The following is a 23,349-nucleotide window of genomic DNA, read 5'->3' as shown; positions in this document are numbered from 1 at the left end:
TTTTTGCTCCTGAATCTCAGTGTTCCTTTCGTCAGCCAGATGCAGTCCCTAACTGATGGAGTCTCGACTGTCACTCTAAGAGACGTTCTCGTAAGTGTGTTTTGTAGCAGGGACACTGTAAATACCATCTCTTCCCACCACCTAGTTGCAGATGAATTAAGAGTAAAGCACCAGGGCTCTGGGATAAGCGTTCGTACTCACACAATGTGGGTATTAGTGGCTAACAGCCCAGGCCTGGGGATGATAGGGACCTGCGTTTAAATCCAAGCTCTGTAGTTTACCAGCTGTGAGATCTTTGTCAAATCCCTTCACTTCTCTGAGGCTCTGATTCCTCCTTGGTGGAGTGCAGGTAATAATGGATCAATTTTGTGGAGCTGGGTTAAAAGTTTACCAAGAGAAATGACTGTAGAGCATTTAGCACAGTGTCCAACAAACAGAAGCTACTGTCATTAGGATGTAACCTCTTGGCTGGCGATGCAGCAACAGGTACTGCCTGAGTGGTGACATTCTCTAAAGGAGTCTGCCACCCAATGTGGGAGAGCCCACATTGTGTGAGTATGAACGCTTATCCCAGAGCCCTGGTGCTTTACTCTTAATTCATCTGCAACTAGGTGGTGGGAAGAGATGGTGTTTACAGTGTCCCTGCTACAAAACACACTTATGAGCCACGATGGGGATGGAAAGGTGAGGACAGGAGCGGGAGCTGAGCACTGAGCAGCTAGATGGTCCGTTGATTTAATTCTGTCTTTGCAAAGAATAAGCACATTCTTCTCTAAGAAGCATTTGCTGACATATGAGTTTCTATTTCAAAGCAGGAAAATGAGAGGGAAAATATTTCTTGATTTTCTTTATGAAACCAAAGTATTTGCGTGCATGCAAGAAAAAAGAAGCAAGCTACACAGGCAGTTCAGAGATGCATGAGAGCTGAACTTAATTCCCACCAATGCTAACTGTGTGATCTTGGCTTTCTCTCTCTGAGCTTCCACCTCTGCCTCTGCAGAGTGGTAAAATAGCAGTATCTGTCCTCCAGAGTGGCTGTGAAGACTGCTGGAGGTACTGCATGCCAGAGGCTTAGCAAAATATCTGGTACATGGTCAAGGCTCCAGAAAGTAGAAAAGTAACATTGGAATGATTGCAGGAGAAAAATACTTCTAATGGCTCCTGGTGTTGTGTTCCTACTCTTGAGTACTCACCTTAATATGGACTTCACAGAGAGGGTTTTTGTAGGACTGTACGGAAGGCATATTTTCTGGGTACCCTGGAAAGTCAAAACACCGGATCAGTGAGAAGTTTGGCAACTTCCATCTCTGAAAGAGCCTTTCCTGACTGTTTAAAAGAATATATATATAAATCTTGCTCAGACTGGACAGCATCTTTCACCATTCCCCAACCCCAACATTAAGGATTTAACTAATGGATTTATCTTTAACATATGGACTGGTGGGTCCTTGGTGTCTTAGGTGTGGTGAGTAAAGGAGCCACCTGACCGAGATGAGAAGGGAGTTTGGTCTCTGAGCCAAGAGTCAGGTCAGCCTCAAAGATAATGAGAAGGAAGTAGGCTTTGCATGTTCAATGGGATCTACATGTGATATCTCCAAAGGCTTTCTGGACTAGAAATCACTTGAATCTTTCAGAGAGGTTTTCATAATATGTACTTTTATATTTTTCTGTGTTTACTATTTTTTTAAGGATTTATTTATTTATTCATGAGAGACACACAGAGAGAGGCAGAGACATAGGCAGAGGGAGGAGCAGGCTCCCTACAGGCAGCCTGATGTGAGACTAGATCCCAGGACCCCAGGACCATGACGTGAGCCAAAGGCAGATGCTCAACCACTGCCCACCCAGGCATCCCTACTATTTTTTTTAAAGTAGGCTCCATAACTAACGCTGGGTTTGAACTCACAACCCTGAGATCTAGAGTCACTTGCTCTACCAACTGAGCCAGCCAGGCATCCCTCTGTATTTACTATTTAAACTCTGTTTCTCTTCTCTAAATGAGCACACACTGTGACCAACTCACAGAAAGTACTCAACAGATATTTGTTATGTGAAAGGGAATGAACGAAGGGGTTGCCTGAATGGTTCAGTCTCACACCCAAACCACGCAGCATAGATGAGTGCCACTCTCTTTATAATCTCCAAAAAAGATATGATACAGATTTATAATCCATGAAGGATTTACACTGCATGTTTAGCAAAAGGGATTATGATGTAGAACACATTTAAAACTTTCGAACTTTGACTATAATAAAATTGGCAGCACAAACAGGTAGAGAAAAGCATAGGGCATTTCTTGCAGGAAATGGGCAAAGAAGGATATAGGATTTTCCTTGTATTTTCGAGACATACCTGCCAACTCAACTGTCCAAGCCCTGAACACTGGTGTCAGTAACACTGAAACCCTGGAACCAGGATGTTCCACTGACACCTGGACACCAGGAACACTGGTGTCCCTTTAAAGAGAAGCCAAGGGGAGTTCTTCAACCTTGTCAAGCCTGTGATCTCTTTTGGTAAACATTCACACCCATGCCCCTGAAGAACCAGTAATCTCACCCCTACTCCAGGTTGGGTGTGTGTCTTTCCAGCTAACCATCAGAAGTTGTACTAGACAGAATCCTTCTTATGGGTTCTCTATTAGCCAATGTAGTTTACATTACAGAGATTTTAGAAGATTTCCAATACAGAGAAATATTATGAGGGGACTAGGCATTTTCAAATTCCCCATAACCTACCCATTGAAACCAGAGCTATTTTGGTGGCCTTGCTTTTTTGCTGGCCCTGGCCTACCTTACTACTGTGGTCACCTGTATGGGATGCCAACTCTTCTAGAAGAGGGTCTTGAATCTGACTTTGCTCAATCCCTACCTTGGCTACTTTTTCTTCTCACAAGCATACCAAATGCAGTTTTAAAGAGAAGCCAATGGCAGCCCGAGGGGGGAATGTATGGAATAGGAGAGGATCCAGCCCCTGCCTGGCTGATGGTTACATCTTCATAAGCTGCCTCCATGGATGTGGAACTCCAGGCTCAGGGGACTGTGGATGTGTATTTTTCTTAACCACAAACTGGCAAAACTCTTTCTCCTCATCTTCTCCCTTTTGTAGCTTTGCAGAGTTGCTCTGCAACAGAAAACACCTCTCAGTACTGTTTTCCAGTGGGACGAACAGATGCATAGTCAGAGTCAAGTACATGTACATATCAGGCAACCAAGCAATCACTGCAAGGATATGGAAGTGCATGTCAGACATTATTCCCTCTGTGTGGCAGGTCTGTGTGTGTGTGAGAGAGAGAGTGTGTGCGCGTGCATGAAGGAGAACCAGTGTCTATAAAGCTGTTGTAATGATTGCACCTGAGTAGTTGGACTTTGAGCCTCTTCTTTTTTCTAGCTGCATTGTCTGGATGGAATTTGTACGCTAAGTGTGAGGTTTTTTTTTTTTTTTTAAGTCTTTTCTTTGTGTTTAGAAGAAACACAACAGAGATAGACAAAAGTCTTTAAATCAGGGTTTAGACATTTAGCAATTTGTCTGTTTTAGAACAAAATGTGATCTCAGAGGGTGCCTGGGGGGCTCGGTTGGTTAAGTGTTTGCCTTTGGCTCAGGTCATGATCATGGGGTCCTGGGATCGAGTCCCACATGGGGCTCCCTGCTCAGTGGGGTATCTGCTTCTCCCTCTCCTTTTGCCTGCCACTCCCCCAGCTTGTGTTCACTCTTTCTGTCAAATAAATAAATAAAATCTTTTTAAAAAGTGCAAGCTCATGGCAGAGGCACATGCTTCTTTGGATTTCCTGTGGCGTTCAGCACTAGTTGGGGGCTTCACAACTGACCCCTCCTGCTGAGCTCTGCTTTTTCAGTGCCTCACATCCTTTAAGCACTGCCACTTGTAGTTGGTGGTAAATGCTTGCCCGCCCTGGCTCACAGTTACAGGCTCTGGAGAGCCTGGCACTTCTCAACAGAAGGGGACTTACGCATTCTGCCAGCCCCCCTGCCTTCAAAGGAGCCTGGGCTCCAAGTCAGTTCTCCCTGGCTTCTCCTAATACCAGCAAGAGGAGTCCCAAAGCTCCTCATTTGTCTTGTCTTTGTTGTTCCTTCTTCCTGGAATGCTCTCCACCTGCCCCTTGCCCCACTCTTTATGCAGCTAGTTCTCTTTCCTCCTGCAGGTTTCTTTAAATGTCACCTCCTTGAAAAAGTTTTCCTGTGTTCTCTGACCTGAAGTTGGTCTCATTCTGCCTTTGTTTCCTTCAGAGTGCTTACCACAATTTATAATGGAAAAGAGACAACATCTTTAGAAATTAAAATAAGCAAAATTCCCCCGCTGTATCTGCCCCCCCACCCCCGTACCTGGTAACCTGCTACAGCCTGAAGGAAGAAGACAGGACATTGACAAAATCCTATCCAGAGAGGTGGCAGAAGTACGACTACCCTTTCTTGTTTGGTGGAAGGCAGGCAGGCAGACAAACTGAGAGGTTAGATGCCAGGGTCCTTGATTCTGCCATTCAGAGGGCAGGCCGCAAAGAAGGTGAAGGACACTGCAAATATAGCAAGATAGGACCTGGAGGCACCTAAGAACATCTGGACTCACTTCCTGGGCATGGCCTTCTGTAGGAATCTCGAAGTCCAGGTAGAACCTGTTTGAACCTGATGAGGCACAGTAACTCAGCAGCTTCATGCATGGATGGTCAGCAAGATTAGAAACATAAGCCTAAAGCAATGCTTCTCTGCCCCTGCCCATCTGCCCCGTGCTTACAGGCAAAGTGCCAGTGAGAGGGGACAGAGCTGAGAGGCTCAGTGACTAAGTGACTAGCAGAGACCTGGGATCAGGTCAGAGGTCACAGTGTACATTGACTTCACTGGGAGGGGCAAATGGCTGGGACCCTGGATTCAGTGATGGGTACTTTCCAGCGACCCTAAAAGGCCAGAGGGGACCAGTTACCTCTCAGTGGCTGCTAGTTCAGAGACCAGATCAGCCACTCTACAACAGAACCCAGAAAAAAACCCTGAGTGCCCCATGTGGACTCAAGGTCCTCTTCTCCTGCCTCCATGAGATCTCACAAGCCCTGTCCCCATGAACCCAAATAGCAGCTTCAAGAGGGGGAGGGGAAAGACATTGGAAAGACTATTTGTCCAAAAGAGACAGTTATCCAAAGAGAATATTTAAAACAGAGAGCCTGGAATAGTGTAATTAGCAAATATTAAATAAATAAGTTAAAAAAAACCCAGGCCAGTGGGGAGCCTGCTTCTCTCTTTCCTTCTCCCCGCTGCCACTGCTCAGACTCTCTCTCCCTATCTCTCTCTCTCTCTCAAATAAATAAATAAAATCTTAAAAGAAAAAAAAAGCCAGAAAACAAGTCTTCCAGGTGCAGAAGATAAGAGGCTTTGGACAAGGGCAGGATCACTTCTTATTTGGTGAATGTGGGAAGACTGTCATATGTGTCCTCGAGAACAACTGGCAGAAAGACCATCCACTGGAAAAAGAACAGTCTCTTCAATAAATGGTGCTGGGAAAATTGGACAGCCACGTGCAGAAGAATGAAACTGGACCATTCTCTTATACCATACACAAAGATAAACTCAAAATGGGTGAAAGATCTAAATGTGAGACAAGATTCCATCAAAATCCTAGAGGAGAACACAGGCAACACCCTTTTTGAACTTGGCCACAGCAACTTCTTGCAAGATACATCTATAAGGCAGCCTGGGTGGCTTAGTGGTTTAGCACTGCCTTCAGCTCAGGGCCTGATCCTGGGGACCTGGGATCAAGTCCCATGTCGGGCTCCCTGCATGGAGCCTGCTTCTCCCTCTGCCTGTGTCTCTGCCTCTTTATCTGTGTCTCTCATAAATAAATAAAGTTTTTAAAAGATACATCTATGAAGGCAAGGGAAACAAAAGCAAAAATGAACTACTGGTACTTAATCAAGATAAAAAGCTTTTGCACAGCAAAAGAAACAGTCCACAAAACTAAAAGACAACCTACAGAATGGGAGAAGATATTTGCAAATGACATATCAGATAAAGGGCTAGTATCTAAGATCTATAAAGAACTTATTAAACTCAACACCCAAGAAACAAACAATCCAATCATGAAATGGGCAAAAGACATGAACAGAAATTTCACCAAAGAAGACATAGACATGGCCAACAAGCGCATGAGAAAATGCTCCTCATCACTTGCCATCAGGGAAATACATATCAAAACCACAATGAGATACCACTTCACACCAGTATGAATGGTGAAAATTAACAAGACAGGAAACAACAAATGTTGGAGAGGATGTGGGGAAAGGGGAACTCTCTTGCACTGTTGGTGGGAATGTGAACTGGTACAGCCACTCTGGAAAACTGTGTGGAGGTTCCTCAAAGGGTTAAAAATAGAGCTACCCTACGACCCAGCAATTGCACTGCTGGGGGCTTACCCCAAAGATATAGATGCAGTGAAAAACTGAGACACTGCACCCCAATGTTTATAGCAGCAATGTCCACAATAGCCAAACTGTGGAAGGAGCCTCAGTGTCCACTGACAGATGAATGGATAAAGAAGATGTGGTCTATATATACAATGGAATACTAGCCATTAGAAACAACAAATACTCATCATTTGCTTCAATGTGGATGGAACTGGTATTATGCTGAGTGAAGTAAGTCAATTGGAGGACAATCATCATATGGTTTCACTCATACGGGGAATATAAAAAATAGTGAAAGGGATCATAGGCGAAAGGAGAGAAAATGAGTGGGAAAAAATCAGAGAGGGTGACAAAACATGAGAGACTCCTAACTCTGGGAAACGAACAAGCAGTAGTGGAAAGGGAGGTGAGCGGGGGGATGGGGTGACTGGGTGACGGGCACCGAGGGGGGCACTTGACAGGATGAGTACTGGGTGTTATACTTTATGTTGGCAAATCAAACTCCAATAAAAAATATACAAAAAAAAAAAAAAGAAGAACAACTTGCACAGTTCTCCAATGTTATCTTCATACACTTGTGTATTAACTCTGCTTCAGGACAGCTTTGCTGATGGCAAGACCAACCCCCATTTCAGTGGCATGGGGAGAGAGGAGAGAGCCAAAAACCCTTCTGCAGGGAATCATCCATGAGTAAGAGCTAACTTGGTTTTACATTAGATTTTTCCCCTAAATCTGCTTAAAAAGAGAAAAATTTCTGAAACATAACATGGACATTTATATAAACATAACATGGACATTTATCTGTGCCAACAGAGCACATGGGTTAGACTGGACTTTGGTGTCATTCATTCATTCATTCAGTTAATACTTCTTGAGCTACTTCTATGTGTCAGGTACCAGGCCAGGTGAGAACAAAACAGTTACGTCCCCTACCTTCATAGAGCTCATAGTCTAGAGAGAGAAACAGCGTGAGTCAAAGAATTACATGCAAAATTAATTATGTACAGCGCTGACAGCTCGCATACAGTCCTGCCTTCTGCTTGGCCTGCCACCGCCTGGCATATGGCCTTAGTCACGTCATTTAACCCCCCTAAAGCACAATCATACCTATTGAGATAATGCATTTGGAAGACTTAGTATAGTATGTGGCATATAGTAAGTGCTCAAAAATGTTAAGATTTACTGTTAGTACTATCACTATTTTTAATCATCAGAAAAAGTTCCTAACTACAATTTACTCTAATGGTTTCTAGAAATTCTTTCTGGGTTTTTTGAAGTTGCTGTATATGTATGCATGCATGCAAATGTGTTTATGTACATGAGCACATAAAAAATGTGTTCATATATGTGTGTGTATAAAAAATTACTGTTTCTTAAAGTGTATGTAAAAATATTACTGTTTTTTAAAAAGTGTATATAAAAAATTACTGTTTAAGTTTTTGTATTCATTCCCCAAAAGATGTATGTAGCAATTTTTGAGATACTGTGTTGTTGAGATAAAAATCAGCATGCAATGATTAAGTAATGGCTCTCAACAAATGCATCCATAAACCAAGATTCCGAGGCTCCTGGGTAGCTCAGTGGTTAGGCATCTGCCTTCGGCTCAGGGCGTGATCCCAGAGTCCTGGCATCAAGTCCTGCATTGGGCTCCCTGCAGGGAGCCTGCTTCTCCCTCTGCCTCTTTCTGTCTCTCATGAATAAGTAAATAAAATCTTAAAAAAAAAAAAAACCTCCACCCAAGACTACCACATAATAGACTAATGTTTTCTGAGTGTAGTTTATCTCATTGCTTCTTAATTATACACTGTACTCATTGATTCAAGAGTAAAATGTTCTATCCTTCAGGTGTCTAAGCCATTTAAGATTTGATGATTTGGGACATAGTGTAATGTGGATTTTCAAACAAGATCTCACTTAATATAGTCCTCAGCACCTGTGAATCACAGCCGAGAACTTTCCCTAGTTTACAAAGAAGAAAATGGAGCATTAGCAATTTTCTCAAACTGACATTAATGAATTTGGTACTGATGTAATTTGACCCTGGTTTGCTTAACTCCAAACCCTTTGCTCTTTCCAGTGTCCATAAGCCTATGAAAAAATTCTCTGGGAAGCAAAGGGAAATAAAGCCTAAGGAAAGAAAATAATGAGAAAAGGTTAAAAGGTGATAGATGGAGATCAACTGTAAGAATTACTAGAAAAAATTGGAAAAGAGAAGTAGCAGTGATAGTGAACGTAAGAGAATTTTCCTGAGCTACAGGGATGCCCGCATTCCTGAGTTGAAAGGATTTGCCTTCATTCAGTTCACTGCTGTCAGATCCCACCACGGAGTGGAGGTACCTGCCTTGTTAAGTCTCCAGTCATTTTTCTACCTCAAAAAACTGACGAAAGGGGCTAAGTTTCAGAGGAATTCTAGAGGCTCAGCCAATTTAGTGTTTGACTGAATGGCCCAGGGAAACAGGATACAGGGCTGTATCCCTGTAATAGTATTATATTCTTCCAATAAATTTTGGGTTTTAGTTGAAGGTGAGCCAGCTGATCAGTTTGTCTTAGTAATGGCTAAGATTAATACTCAAAATATACTTCTGTATTCCACTGGCCAGAGACTGAGGAAAAGGTTTGTATGGGGGATCTTGTGGTTACACGCAGAGCTTGAAGGCCCTACCTCTAAACGATCCAAACTTAAAGAACCTCATAGAAGAAGGCTCACCTGAACCACTCGGACTATGACACTAATCAAACTGAGTGGTGGCGATGCTCCAGGTGCAAGCCAGGTACTTACTGTTTTCCTCCAAAGAATTGCTCGGTATTGAGGGACACGCTGATTGTTTTGATCAGAAAGGGTCACAGACAGGAAGAAGGGGCTCTTCTCTGCATCGTTTCCAATGTAGTTCTGATGGACTGGAAAAGAGACAGCTTTAGAACAGGGAGGATACGCTGGTTCTTCCAGACACTTTCTCCTTCCCATGTGAGCAGGGAACAAGAATCCCAAACCCAGCTGGGGAAAGAACCTGATCACACCCTCCCATTCCTCTTAGCAGTGATTCGATCAGAAATGAACATGAGCTCAATTCTGGCCAATGAGACAGGAGGAGAAATGCATCGAGAGGTTTCTAGAAAGGCTTCCTCACTCCTGAAGATGGCCTTCTCCTTCCTCTGGACATGGCAGTGTCTAGAAGTGCTGCCTGTAAGTGCTGTAACCACTTTGTAACCCTGGGGAGGGCCAGCCTTGATGGCACCACTGAGCCTCTGAATCTACCAACTCCTGAGCCTGCCTTACCTCTGAGTTTCTTGGCATCTGAACAGATTGCACCAGTTTTCTCTAAAGTCACTACTGCTCTGGGCACTATGCTTTCAAGCATTTGGGAGGATAACAACTTTTCCACCGAATTCCTTCTTTATAAAGAAATATGCCTTGTCCAGTAAGCAAACTTCTTAGAATAAAACAGTATCAGATTTTTAAAAAGACATCATATGGGTCTGATAACTCTCATTGTATATAGTCTCCAGAATCACATCTTCTATAAACACATGCATTAGCCTGATAAGCAATTTATCTACCTACTCTCTTATCCTGCACCAGTGATTATTTTCCCATTCCCAGTCTCTTCTGTTGTTAGCTACAGTTCCATTTTCCACCTTCCCATATATGTTCACCTGAGCCCTTCACTTTAAATGTACACCACTATTAATGAATGAGTTCTTGCTTTGTGCCAGGCTTAGCTGTTTCTCCAGCATATCTCATTGAAACTCCTGTTCAAACCTACCAGGTATATAAAAGTAATACCTCCACTCTAGAGATAAAGAAATAAATCTCAGAGAAGTGGAGAGTGACTGGGGTAAGGTCCTGTGGTTAAGAATGGCAGAACCAGGATCCAGACCTATTTCAGAGTCAGGACAATGTGTCTCTAGTTCCATAGTGGCCCTGGAGCTCAGGTATCCACTTATTTGCTTCATTGTCTTGAATTAAGTATTCAAAACCCACTATAGACAGGACACTTGTCTTGTTAGGTCTAAAGTTGTTTTCTACCCTGCAAATTCTTATGTCTCAAATAGCTATTATCCTAGTGAAAATCCTAGGGCCGAGACTGAATTATATCTTTAAATCTACAAAGCTTACTATTAACCTGACATTAATGTCCCTAAACTGGTAGGGACACCAGAAAAAAAATCACATCAACATTTGATTTTCATTTTGAATATTCTTTCTTCCCAACCACCATAATGGCATAGTTACCTTGTCCTAAAAAATACTTGAAATACCATCTGGTGTGGTACTCTGGGTTCTCTAAGTGCACGTCTGTTCTTCGCCATGTACCTGGCAGAGCAGTTGTATTCTGTAACTGAACAAAATTGTGCCATTAAGAGGCATATTCAGAAAGTAAACAAGAAGTGGCCAATGAACCAGAGGCCAAAGTCATTGTCAAAACCATACAAAAAGGGATGTACCCGCATATTCTCATTAGAAAAGACAACACATCCACATCATAGAAGCATTGTGAAGGTTCTTGGGGTATAGGAAAAAGAACTGAGCGAACCAGTGGGTTCAGCTCTTTCCACCTTCAGTATAACGAAGTTTCTCTCCTTTCTGGTCCGAAGCTTCCAAATATTTGGGAGATGGTGCCCCCTAGAGGCACGCCCTTCTGTTTGGTACCCTGGTAACAGCTTTCACCTGGAATACATCTCTGCAGACTCTTTATTGGAGCTCATATTTTTTTGTTGAATTTTTAAAATTTGTCATGAAATAACACAATTAATGGGGAAATTATGGATAAACATAATGAATAATCTGAATCCTTTCTCAAAAGGTAGTCACACTATGAATGATTTGGTATGGTTTCCTCTCATTTTTTCCTACATGTACATACCTACGTATGTTTCTTACCAAAATGCAATCATACTGAAACTCCACTGACATCTACTTTGTGCCATGTGTATACGGCAGAATACTTGGAACATATTCCAATTCCGACATGCCTCTGGTGATTTACTAGATGTTTGTGGTCACTTGCTTTACCATGTTCAATTCCACGCTTATAAAGAGGCCATTCTCAGGAATCAATATCAAATTTTACTGAAAGTTTTTTGGCAACTATTGAGAGAATATGTTAAATGGGGGAAAATTATAGTAATGTAATGAATTATACTACTGGCTCTTCTGATGCTGAATGGTCCTCAAATTTCTGGGATATATCCTACTAGGTAATGGTATACAGTATTCTTTTGATACATTACTGGATTAAAAAAATTATGTATCATAATTTTTAGTGAGATGGAAATTATAGGTTTCTTTTCTGTAAGTATTTCCACCAGGGTATTTTTAGGGTTATATTACTTATAGAGTGAATTAGGATGCTGTCTTTCTCATGCTCTGGAAATGCTGACACTCAGAGAAAGAGCTTTCAGGGCCAAGCACCAGGACAAGCACTTCATATACATTAGCTCCATAGCATCTTTAGGACCAACTTTAGGACATAGATTTTATTTCAGATGAAAAAAGTGAGGCTGGGACATTTAAGCTACGCTGCTTAAGATTGCCAAGCTCATAAGCAGTGGAGCTGAAACCGAGTCAGTGCCAATTTAAGAGGACTGGTTTTTTCTTTTGAAAAATTTTAATCATTACGTCATTGTCTGTCTTTTTATGTTCTGCCCTTTTACTCTTCAAAGAGTAAAAAGTAGGTTATGTTTCTTAGCATTATTGTGCCTTTATTGAATTTTCTTGAATTAAAAAAACCAGCTACTGATTATATATATATATTTTTTTTAATTTGGAAATAATTTTGAGTTTACATAAAAGTTGGAAGAATAGGACTGCAAAGATCATCTGTATACCCTTTATCAGATTTACCTACTGTTAATATTTTATCCCATTTATTAATTTGCTCACTGTCTACACAAATTTTTTCTGAACCATTTATGACTAAAACACACAAATAATAGCCCTTTATCCCTAAATGCCTCACTGTGTATTTCCCAAGAACAGAGATATCTTCTTACATAACCACAATACAGCTTTACCAACTTTTATAAATTTAACATCGATATGGTACCTCTAATCTACCATCTGTATTCTAATTTTGTCAATTGACTTAAAAATTCCATTTAAAGTATCTTCCCTCTTGAGGACAGGATGATTGTGTTATCATTTCTCTTTAGATTCCCTTCATCTTGGGACACTTGGGTGGCTCAGTAGTTGAGCATCTGCCTTTGGCCCAGGGCGTGATCCCCAAGGCCTGGAATTGAGTCCTGCATCGGGCTTCCTGCATGGAGCCTGCTTCTCCCTCTGCCTGTGTCTCTCATGAATGAATGAATGAATAAATAAATAAATAAATTCCCTTCATCTGGAACATTCCACAGACTCTGTCCTTTACAAGACTGACATTTGTAAAGAATATAGCACATATTTCCCCTCTTCTTTTTAAAAATCAAGCATGACTCATTCTGGGTTTGTCTGATGTTTCCCCATGATGAGGTTCAGGCTATGTATACCTGGTCGGGATGCTACACAAATGGTACTTGTCCCTCTCAGCTTATCATATTTCAAGACCTTTATCTGTTCCTCATTGGTGATACTAATGTTGATCCCCTGTTCAAGATGTTGCCTCTTAGTTTTGAACTTTTGGTGTGGCTCAAGAAGAGCACATGATTGGATTTTGTTCCCGGTAGAATTTCTGGATGATTCATTGTCAACACTATTCACTTTATAATCATAAACCACTGGCAGTGCTGATCCATAGTCTGCTATGCCCGGGGCAGCAGGCAGCTGTGGTATGACATTGGGGTCCACCAGCCAGCATCAGGCATCAGCTGACCAGATACAGGTGGGGTCCAGCTCAGCCTTAGCCAGTCAGATGCCATCATGGTCTGTGCCATTGTCCCAAGGCCCTAGATCCTTGGTATCAACAGCAGAGCTGGGAGAGGAGACTCTGAGGGAACCAGGACACTTAGGCCTCTTGAACTTCCCAGATTTGCGTGGCACAGCACCAGAGCTTAGCTCTGTGCTTCTAGATTTGTTAAAATGTTACTCATGGGCCCATTCTAGACTCCTTCGCGGGATCTCTGTGGGTGGTGCCCTAGAATCTGCAATTTTACAAGCATACCAAGTGATTCCGAGGAACACTGAACTTTGAGAAGCAGTGCTCTATGCCAGGGGATCTAAAAGAATCCAGGGCAGGCATGAGCTTGAGTAAAGAAAAAAATGTTTATTTCCCTAACTTCTAATTAAAATGTAGCATTTCTTGGGGTGTCTGGTTGGCTCCGTCAGTAGAGCATGGGATTCCTGATCTCAGGATTTTAAGTTTGAGCCCTATGTTGGGAGTAGATATTATTTAAAAATAAAATCTTTAAAAAAATGTGTTTCTTTCAATTACGTATGTATGCAAGAAAACCCCAACAAAATGCAACTACAGTAGAACAGAGCTGGTAACCATGTCTCTCTCTCTCTCCTCAAACACACACACAAACCAGATATTTTCAGAACTCATTATAGTGACTGCAGATATCCTGAATACTGTTTACAATCTCCACTGTTCAAAACTGCAGGAGCTGTAAGCCTACTGCTGTATTTATTTAATGTGCTGATAAAAAAGGACATATATTACTGTGTCAAAAATTAGGTTAAAAAATCAGTCTGGGGGATCCCTGGGTGGCGCAGCGGTTTGGCGCCTGCCTTTGGCCCAGGGCGTGATCCTGGAGACCCGGGATCGAATCCCATGTCGGGCTCCCGGTGCATGGAGCCTGCTTCTCCCTCTGCCTGTGTCTCCGCCTCTCTCTCTCTCTCTCTCTGTGTGACTATCATAAAAAAAAAAAAAAAATCAGTCTGATTCCTTCCCTCCCTCTCTCCCTCTCTCCCTGACTTCCTTCCTTCCTTCCTTCCTTCCTTCCTTCCTTCCTTCCTTCCTTCCTTCCTTCCTTCCTTCCTTCCTTCCTTCCTTTTTTACAGAGCATGTGGGAGGTGGGGCGGGCGGGGAGGCAGAGGGAGAGAGAATCTTAAATAGGCTCCATGCTGGGTGTGAGCCTGATGTGGGACTCGATCTCACCACCCTGAGGTCATGACCTGAAATCAAAAGTTGGACACTAACTGGCTGAGCCACCCTGGCACCCCTCCAATAACTGTTTCAACACAACTGTTTTCCTTTGTAATCCTATGTTTTTGTTTTATGCATTCAAAAATACTCTGAGAAGGGGTCTACAGGCTTCACAGATTGCCAAGGGGGTTAAAGGACATAAAAACTGACTCCCATACTCTAGATCTTCTGAAATACTGAGTCTGCTTCCCCTACCGCTCTCCCAGAGGTCTGAACACTGGCAACCACAGGATGGAGAAACACAGAGAGAGGTGGTATGCCCCTTGGAGGAGCATCTATCTCAGAGTTAGGGGCCTGACTTTGGCTGGTAGCATGCCCCATATATCCATCAAGTACAAAGTGTCAATTATGAGGTTTTTAAATGACCAAAGAGCTGCCTACTTAACCTCTGTCTTCACTGAATCCTTAACTAAAATGGGGGTGGAGGATGGGGGGTGGGAGAGCCAACACCAAAAAAGTTATGAGTCTCACAGAGTGAGAGACTTCTTGTCCATGGTTAAAATCACATATGATGAGGTGTAAAGACAAGAACAAATGCAGGAACTGACAAAGAAAGGAGATTAAAGCAAAGAAACAAAACAAGAAGCACCCCCTGGCCAAGACTGGAACTGTCAGAATGACTCCAAAAATGAGTTCCAGTTTCTGATGATAATAAATACCGGAAGTAGACAGTAAAGGGCACAAATTTCGAGTAAATGATTTTTCAAATATGTATACACCCTCATAACCCCTCCCTGGATCAAGCCAGAAAATATTTGCGGTACCCCAGAAGGCTCCTTCACTCCTTTGCCCAGTCAGTGCCCAATCATATCCTGAAAAGCAACCATTATCTTGACTTCTATAACCACTATTCGTGTTACTTGCACTTGAACTTCATAGAAATGAAATCATATTTTGTGTATTTATTCGAGTCGAGTTTGTCTTTTAGCATCACGCCTGTGATGTTCATCCCCTTGGGGATGTGGCAACAGTTCGGTCTCTTCTGCTGCCATGTAGCAGTACCCACCCCCAGTATGAACACTACGGTGTATGTATTCATTCTCCAGTTGATGGACATATGGGCTCTTTCCAGTTTGGGGTCATTAGGAATAAAGTCATAGAACATTCTTGTGTCTGTCTTTTGGTGGACATAAGCACTCATGGCTGTTGGGTATGCATCCCCCGAGGAGGGACCAGGGGAGGCAGATGTTCTGTTTTAGTAGATATGGCCAAACTTTCAAAGGGGATGAGCCAACCTACACTATTAGCAAGATGTGGAGAGTTCTAGTTGCTCCTCGTCCTCTGGCTAGCTCTTTAGCATTTCAGGGATTTTCCTTTTAGCGGTTCTAGAGTGGGCATAGTAATGCCTAATCATGGCTTTAATTTTGCAATAAACCTTACTTCTTTTTAAGTATGACTTATTTTACAGAGGACTTTGGAGATATGGAAGCTTCATCTACAACTTTTAAGGTGACAATGACACCAGAATGCTTCATTTATTTGACATCAACAAGCAAGTTTGGAGGAAAGACTCTGATGGGCACATTTGCCAGACAACTAAAGATTAACATTGCAAACGCCCAGAGTTATTTTTGTGCCCTTTTAGACACATGTTTGCTAGAAGGTATTATGAAGAGTAATAAACTCAAATTATTCTATGCTGCAGACATGCCTTGAACATGCCCACAGTGTTAAATGAGTCCTGAGACTAAGAAATCCTGAATCACTCCTGCATCAAATTCCAAAGCCTGAAATAGCTTCTTGTCTCCTTCATTGTCTTTTTTTTTTTTTTTTTTTTTAAGATTTTATTTGAGAGAGAGAGAGAGAGAGAGTAGAAGGGAAGGGGGAGGAAGAAGCAGACTCCTTGCTGAGTGTGAAGCCCGACATGGGGCTCCATTTCAGGACCCTGAGATCATGACTTGAGCTGAAACCAAGAGTTCGACCCTTAACCAACTGAACCACCCAGGCGCCCCTTCACTTTATTTTTTTTTTAAATCCCATTTATACTTGTGGGATGTGAAGGAGGAGGACTGAGCAAATCTGCCAGGATATTTTGAGGAGAATGTAATCAAAATCTACACATAACACCCTCATTTTATCTGAATGTTCGCTGATGTTCAACTTTAAGCAGGCGATCTACACAACACACTTGGACTACAGATGAGACCCCTGGTCTTATATAACACCTGGTGGGAGTTTTTATGGTCTTTTCCAGAGTGTGTTCAATTAATGAGACGATGCATTTAAATGGACTTTACTTCAGTTTCTAGTTTAAATTGCTGAGAGAATGCTGGCAGCAAAGAAGATGGATTTAAAAAAAGATACACTAAAAACTTTTGAATTGCAAATGCAAATAAATATAAGCGGGTTGAAAAAAGTGAAACCACACACAAAGTAAAATTCTTTTCTTTTCCTTCCCCCCTGCCCCTGTGCACATCCTTTTCCTTTGATAACCATTCTACCAGGTTGGTGTGGATAGTCTTAGGCCTTTGTATGCATTTATAAATGTGTGTTTGCTGTATACATACATGCTCACATCACAACTTCATACCCATGTCCACACATACACATATGTTCATATATGCATATATACGCAGAATTTGTTTTCATAAATGGGATGCTAGTGGAGCTATTACACTGAAACTTGATTATTTCCACTAAAGGAAATATCTTAGGGGCACCTGGCTGGCTCAGTTAGAAGCATATGCGACTCTTGATCTTGGAATTGTGAGTTCAAGTCTCACACTGGGTACAGAGATTACGTGAATAAATAACACTTAAAAAATATCTTAGAAATATTTCTATGTCAGTACATTAGATCTACCGTGCTCTTTTTAACGAGTATGGAGATTTTTAGAAAAATTAAACACTACAGTTGAGTAGGGATGTGTAAAATATGTAAATGGCATAAAAGGACCTGACATGGGAAGTCAAGGTTCTCCAATTTCCAGAAGCAATTACTGCTTAATTTTTATGTATCCTTTTGGGAACTTTCTTGCATATGGAAAAACTTATTTACTTTTTTGTTTGTTAAGGAAATGGAATTATATATTAATTCTGGAACTTGCTTTTAGGCCTAACTATATTTTTCTATGGTATTATATATACTACTACTTCATTCTTTCTAACAGCAACTAAGAATTCCACTGTATAAATGTATTATAATTTATATAATCATTCCTTTACTGGTGGAAATGGAAGGTGTTTCCAGGTGATTTTTTTTTTCCTATTTTAAATGATGCTACAATACACACTGTAGCAGAACTGCTGCCCAAATGGTGTGCTCACTTTTAGTTATTGCTAATTGCCCTCCCAAAAGATTGTACTTGTTTACATAGCCCCCAACAATGTATAAGAGAATCCTCCTACACGAAGGAAGATAGATTTATAAAAAGCTGAGAGATTGTCCCTCTGCTCCACAATATACTAATTGATATATACAAGTGAGCTGTAAGGGAGGTCTCCAGTGATCCACCCAAGGGTCACACTCACTTTAATTAATAATCTGAATGAGGGATCCCTGGGTGGCGCAGCGGTTTGGCGCCTGCCTTTGGCCCAGGGTGCGATCCTGGAGACCCGGGATCGAGTTCCACGTCGGGCTCCCGCTGCATGGAGCCTGCCTCTCTCTCTCTCTCTGTGTGACTATCATAAAAAAAAAAAATCTGAATGAGCACACAGATGGCAGGAGAAGAACATTTGAAGGTAATATAAAACTTCTCAGTGGGTTAACTAATAGGACAACAGAATCAAGACGTCAAAAAAAAAAAACCTTTTGACAATTAGCAATTATGGACACACAAATGAGATTAAATTCAGTATGGACAATGGAAAATACTACAACTGGTGACAAATTCCAATTGTACAAGTACAGGATGGGGAAGGCCAGGTGGGACAAAGCAGGAATTTGCACCCATTTTACCCAACAGGAAACTGAGACTTGGAGAAGTTGAGTCATAAACTGGTAAGTGATAGAGTGAGGCCTAAACTCAAGCTCATTTGACTCCAAAATTGTCTCCACTGCACCATGAGGAAGACTGGGGTAAGGGGGAGCATATCAAGGGTTCATAATGAATCACTGGATTCATAAAAAGAGAGTGTGCACAGCAAGGAAGAGGATGAGCCTGTTCCACTCTGTGGCTGTGTGGGGTGTACCTGGAGCTCCAAATTCAGTTCTGACCACTTCAACTTAACATTAATAAGCTCACATGTGGCCCAGAAGCAGCAGAGAGGATAACGATGAGTGGAACCAAGTCCACATCTTAGGAGAAAAACAGCAGATATCCTGGAATGCTTGGGAGCCCATCATGTTTAAGAGGACCAAGCCTTACAGAAAATGTAAATAGAAACTCTGAGTGGAAAATATAGACATATGAATTCTGTTCAATAAAAAGAACCCTGGAGATTTTCTGAATGATGAAGGTGATAGGAATGCCTTTTGCTCCAATGAGGTGACTCTTGCTGTGTCTCTGCAGAGCTTTAGGATGGGGCCAGTTGCTAGAAAGATCAAGCCTTGATCAGAAGCTTGTAACTTTCAGCCCCACACTGGACCCTGTGGGAGGGGAGGGAGTGTAGACTGATTTAATCATCAATGGCCAATGATTTGATCATTGCGATGAAACATGATATGTGATGAAACCCGTTCATGATGGGTCCAGGGAGCTTCTGAGTTGGTGAACACATCACAGTGCTGGGAGTGTGGTCCTCATAACAGGGGCATGAAGCTCTCTGTTGGCTCCCGCCCCCCAATACCTTATTCTGTGCATCTCTCCCATTTGGCTGTTCCTGAGTTATATCCTTTGTAATAAACTGGTGATAGTAAGTGAAGTGCTTCCCTAAATTCTATGAGTCGTTTTAGCAAATTATTGGACCTGAGGAGGGGGGTTGTGGGAACCCCTGACTTTGTAGCCAAATGAGGCAGAAATGTGGGTGACCTGGGGACCTGATACTTGCAACTGGGGTCTGAAGTGAGGCAGTCTTTTGGGGCTAACCCCAGGTAGTTAGTGTCAGAATGGAATTGAAGTGTAGGATACTCAGCTAGTGTCCACAGAAAAACAACCTATCAAGGAGGAGGCAAGTCTCCCATTCTTGCAGATGTGCTCAAGCAGGTACTGATGAGCTGACTGTGGTGAAGCTGGTGCAGGGGCTTATGTCTTGGTCCTAGACTGACTCTAGGGCAGTAAGGAATAGCTGATGGGCGGGTGTTGATCTGAAAACTTCTTACCACTCCATAACAAAGTGTATGGCAACAGAGAGGCATTAGAAACTTTTACAAGCATTTTGACATTACTGTGACACCGAAATCATGCTCAGTGGATTCATTTCTTTATTTTTTTTAAAGATAGATTTATTTATTTGTTTGTTTGTTTAGACACACAGAGAGAGGAGAGGCAGAGACACAGGCAGAGGGAGAAGCAGGTTCCATGCAGGGAGCCTGACGTGGGACTCAATCCCAGGTCTCCAGGATCACACCCCGGGCTGCAGGCAGCGCTAAACTGCTGTGCCACCGGGGCTGCCTGGATTCATTTCTTTAAAAAGAGTCCAGATATATCTCAGATTTACTAAATTTGGTGGGGAGTTACATGAAGGGGTGCTGCATACTGGTCATGCAGGTAGGACCACACTGAGTTCTACAACAGATCAGAAATTAAAAAGCTGGTCCTTTACCACCAGTGATCTGAGTGCACTGCTCAGAGGCCTTGGGCTCACTGTGATATCTGGTGAGGCCCTGTGTGACCATCCAAGCTAAGTAGGGCTCTTCCTCTTTGCACCATGTCCGCTACTTGTTTTCCCCACAGTACTTGCTGTCATCCTGTTTATGGACTTCCCTCCCCTGCCAATCTGTGAGGTCACTAGGGCAGGAACCGCAGCAATCCTACTCAATCCTACATCAGCAGGGCATAGACAACCTGGCACCAAGAAAGGATCCTCAAAAATGAGGGTTGAATGAATGACATATCACATGAAAAGCACTTCTGATAGAATTTTTATTTTTGGTAATGGTGGGCTAGGTTATTCAACCAACACTCCCATGGAAAAAACTAAAACTACTTGAAAGATATTAAAATCATTTCCTTAAAAGCCCTTGGAGTGCTTACAAGATAGTCAGGAATTACTAATCCAAACAAGAGGCAAGTAGGAGCCCAGAGAGGTAGGAGGACTATGGAAATCTTCTTAGGTTGAGGATATTTGTCAATTCTGACAAAATGAAACTTGGGTTTTGGTGGCCTCATGGGGCAAGAGGGCAAAAAAATCAAACTCCCAGACCTGTTAAGGCAGTTAAGTCTAATAGGAGACCCACCAGACATTAAGCTGGGGCCCCAAAGGGATGCACATTCAAAGAAAAGGTGAATTGGAAGAGCCCCCCTGTACTCCCAAAGACTACAGGGATGGTTGTCAGTGCTGAGCAGAGCTGAGCGGGGAACATCTCTGAGTGTTGTGCCCACAAACCAGACTTCATGTAAACCTGCTGCTCTGTTCTGCAGCACCAGGGTGGTTTGGAAAGTCTCATGCTAGGAATTTAGTTTACAGTGTCTGACAAAAGAAAATGGAAACCCTCCCTCCAATTCTGACATCAATTCCAATATGTATTTTTTCCCCCACATCACCAAGCATTTCTCTGATACCAGCTGGGTGTTCTAAAATTCAGCTCTGTTCTGACACCATCTACCTGGAGACAGCCTCAGATCCCACAAGTGTAGGGCTCAGTCTTACCAGACTGTCATCCTCCCACCCCACCCCCAAAGATATCCAATGACCCCTTCTTTGGGTTCAATTAATTTGTTAGAGTGGCTCACAGGACTCAAGAGAAACATTCTACTAATTAATTTATTATAAAAGAATATAACTCAGGAACACCAGATGGAAAAGATGAATAGGGCAAGGTATGGGGGAGGGTGCAGAGGTGCCATGCCCTCTGGATGTGCCACTGCCCCCACAGTCTCCCCGTGTTCCCCAGCCCAGAAGCTCTCTGAATCCCGTTCTTTGGGTTTTTACAGAGGCTTCACGGATTGATTAAATCATCAATCAAACCGTGTTTGATTAAATCACAGGCCATTGGCAACTGAACTCAATCTTTAGCTTCTTTCCCGAGGTTGTAGGTCAGGGATGGGGCTGAAAGTTCTAACCCTCTAATTGTATGGGAGGTTTCTCTGTGACCAGCACTCCCGCCTTCCTAGGGGCTTTCCAAAAGTCACTTCATTAATGTGACAAAAGACACACAACCCTCACTCTTGCACTTAGGAAATTCACAGGTTTGGGCAGCTCTGTGTCAGGAACTGAGAAAAAGATAAAATATCCATTTCTTATTTTAAATCATGTTATAACACTCTTTAGCAAAAGGTGACTCAACCTGGGCCTCATATTAGTCCTAAAAATTCATTTTCGAGAACAATACCAGCACACTATAAGGTGGCCATGCACACAGGGACACACAGAATGCCACTAAGCCCTGAGCACAGGCCAAGAGAAAAATCACACAAAAAATAGCCCCAGCAATGTCACATAGTGAAATTACCTATCACAGATGTAAAACCATTATACTGACTGTGTAAAGAAATCAAGGCAAATTCAACATTGTCTTCAATGGAAGAGTAAGAAGTGACTGAACCACCTTAACCAGGCAAATATTCCTTAGAAATGACACAAAAAGCGGAAGCCACCAAAGAAAAGCTAGGTAGAGGAGACATTATTGCATTTTAAAACATCTGTGCTTCAAAGGACACAATCAAGGAAGTGAAAAGGCAGTCTGCAGAATGGTGGAGAATTTTTGCAAATCACAGATCTGATGAGGGTCTTGGATCCGTACTGTATAAAGAACACTTAAAGAGCAATAATAAAAGGAGAAATAACCCAGTAATGAAATTACTTTGCAATTTGTTTCTTAGTGTGTTTGAAAAATTTTAAGCAGCTACAAATATTGTCCCTTCTAGTGCACTGACAGCTTTAACTGACTCTGAGCAAGCCAGCTTGGTTTCCTTGAGTCTCCTGGGCACTCAGGTCTTTTATCAGAGTGTACGTTAACACTGGCCGCAGGCTTTTAGCTGGAGACCATCAATATAAAACACAGCCACGGTGCTCCAACTCAGCACTCATGCTCAGTGGCTCTGGTAGAAACAAAATTGAAAACACTATTTGAGTCTTGATATCATATTTCCCAGAGAGGCAATCTGAGACAGGGCTGTGTTTTAGACACAATAGACCACAGTGATTTGTGAAATCAATAACTTCACCAAATAGTTTCAAAGATGTTAAGTGAACTGTCCACAGTCACACTGCGGCTGAGTTGTAGATTCACCATTTGAACCCAAGCAGTCTGACTCTAGAGCCACTCTTGCCCACAATCTTCCAGAGGTGACTTCTAATCCCTGACCAGGTCCAGAACATGTCCTTTGGCATGTGGCAGGGGCAGATGACACAGACAGGTGAGGAGTGTTTAGTGATCCTAGGACCACATTTACGTCTTCCTTAGGATATGTGGATTTCCTCTAGAAACTCGTTTTGGCAGGGAGCAGAGTTGTGCTCATGTGGGGTGGGGAAAGTCTAGTACAGTTTGCTCAATTTCAGGCTGGGCTAAAGTTTTGCAAAAATTTTGGGAGCACAAGGATGTCTCAAGGTACAGCAATCTCCAGGGTCTCTGGTACTTAGGTTCTCAAAGTAGAAACTCAGCATGGTGGCTGCTAGCTTTCTGAACACTGGAAAATGAGGACTCAGTGTTTCTGCTCCTGGCTTAGCTCCTGGTACACAGCTGGCTGCCCATTTCGGTGGTAATAAGACTATCTCGTTTCAGGAGCTGGCCCATTTGAGGACAGCTGTTTCCAAGCTTCTGAAGCAAATTCCCCCAGGACTTCCTTCCCCTGTGTGGGTTGGCTGACATCATTCTGGACAAG

At 42.5% G+C, this 23,349-nt stretch overlaps 1 protein-coding gene across 5 annotated transcripts in view; it reads right to left on the bottom strand.

The window, feature by feature from the left end:
* The window catches only part of GARNL3 (GTPase activating Rap/RanGAP domain like 3), a 146,743-nt gene that overhangs the window by 56,656 nt on the left and 66,738 nt on the right, over positions 1–23,349 (bottom strand). For 4 of the 5 annotated variants that reach the window (XM_077850767.1, XM_077850769.1, XM_077850770.1 and 1 more), the window contains 3 exons: positions 10,636–10,741; positions 9,181–9,299; positions 1,194–1,258 (listed from right to left, as the gene is read on the bottom strand). In XM_077850767.1, coding sequence (XP_077706893.1) covers positions 1,194–1,258; positions 9,181–9,299; positions 10,636–10,741 — 290 coding nt within the window. The remainder of the gene's footprint in view (positions 1–1,193; positions 1,259–9,180; positions 9,300–10,635; positions 10,742–23,349) is intronic. The other variant, XM_077850766.1, reaches the window with a different exon arrangement.

Source organism: Canis aureus, chromosome 16 (assembly GCF_053574225.1).
Source record: "Canis aureus isolate CA01 chromosome 16, VMU_Caureus_v.1.0, whole genome shotgun sequence".
In the NCBI taxonomy this organism is placed as follows: domain Eukaryota; kingdom Metazoa; phylum Chordata; class Mammalia; order Carnivora; family Canidae; genus Canis; species Canis aureus.
The sequence above is the reverse complement of the archived record's forward strand: the minus strand, read 5'-3'. Positions and strand labels throughout refer to the sequence as shown.